At 66.0% G+C, this 529-nt stretch overlaps 1 protein-coding gene across 1 annotated transcript in view; it reads right to left on the reverse strand.

Annotated features, from left to right (window-relative positions):
- The window catches only part of ACA1_357160 (actin subfamily protein), a gene marked incomplete at both ends in the record, with an annotated part of 3,593 nt that overhangs the window by 362 nt on the left and 2,702 nt on the right, over window positions 1–529 (reverse strand). The window contains 3 exons of the mRNA XM_004352641.1: window positions 53–100; window positions 217–299; window positions 393–520. Coding sequence (XP_004352693.1) covers window positions 53–100; window positions 217–299; window positions 393–520 — 259 coding nt within the window. The remainder of the gene's footprint in view (window positions 1–52; window positions 101–216; window positions 300–392; window positions 521–529) is intronic.

Here is a 529-nt window from a genome sequence, read left to right on the forward strand (position 1 = left end):
GGTGTACGAAAGGGAAAAGACGCGTATGGAGGACGGTAGCGCGATGGCGCACAGTTTGCTCTCCTCGTCCCACACCCCAAAGTCGGCCGATGGAATCGCCCTACGTTCCCTCCCCCACTCTCCACATTCAGTTGACTGGAACGCGACACGCGCCACCGCACACGACACGCGACACACACGGGAGGAGGGCCGACGTACAGGGTGGAGGGGCGGTACGGGCCGTCACGGCCGATCTTCTGCGAGCCGCGGACGAGGAACCTGAGCAGCGGCGGACTCGGCTTGCTGTCACCCCGCACCGGCTGTACAGACCCAGTCGTCAGCCCGACACACACGACACGCACGACACACACGGCACGCACGACACGCACGGCGCGCACGACACGCGCGCGTACCGGAGGGATGGGTTGGTATTTGAGACCGATCACGGGTCCAGACTGGAGCGACTCGAGGACCTCACCCTCGACGTCGGTGTCGATGTCGGCGCCGGTGTCGGCCACGCGGCCCGAGTCGACGACCAGGAACTTGACCG

The sequence above is a fragment of the Acanthamoeba castellanii genome (assembly GCF_000313135.1).
Source record: "Acanthamoeba castellanii str. Neff unplaced genomic scaffold scf7180000084735, whole genome shotgun sequence".
NCBI classification, from domain to species: Eukaryota; Discosea; order Longamoebia; family Acanthamoebidae; genus Acanthamoeba; species Acanthamoeba castellanii.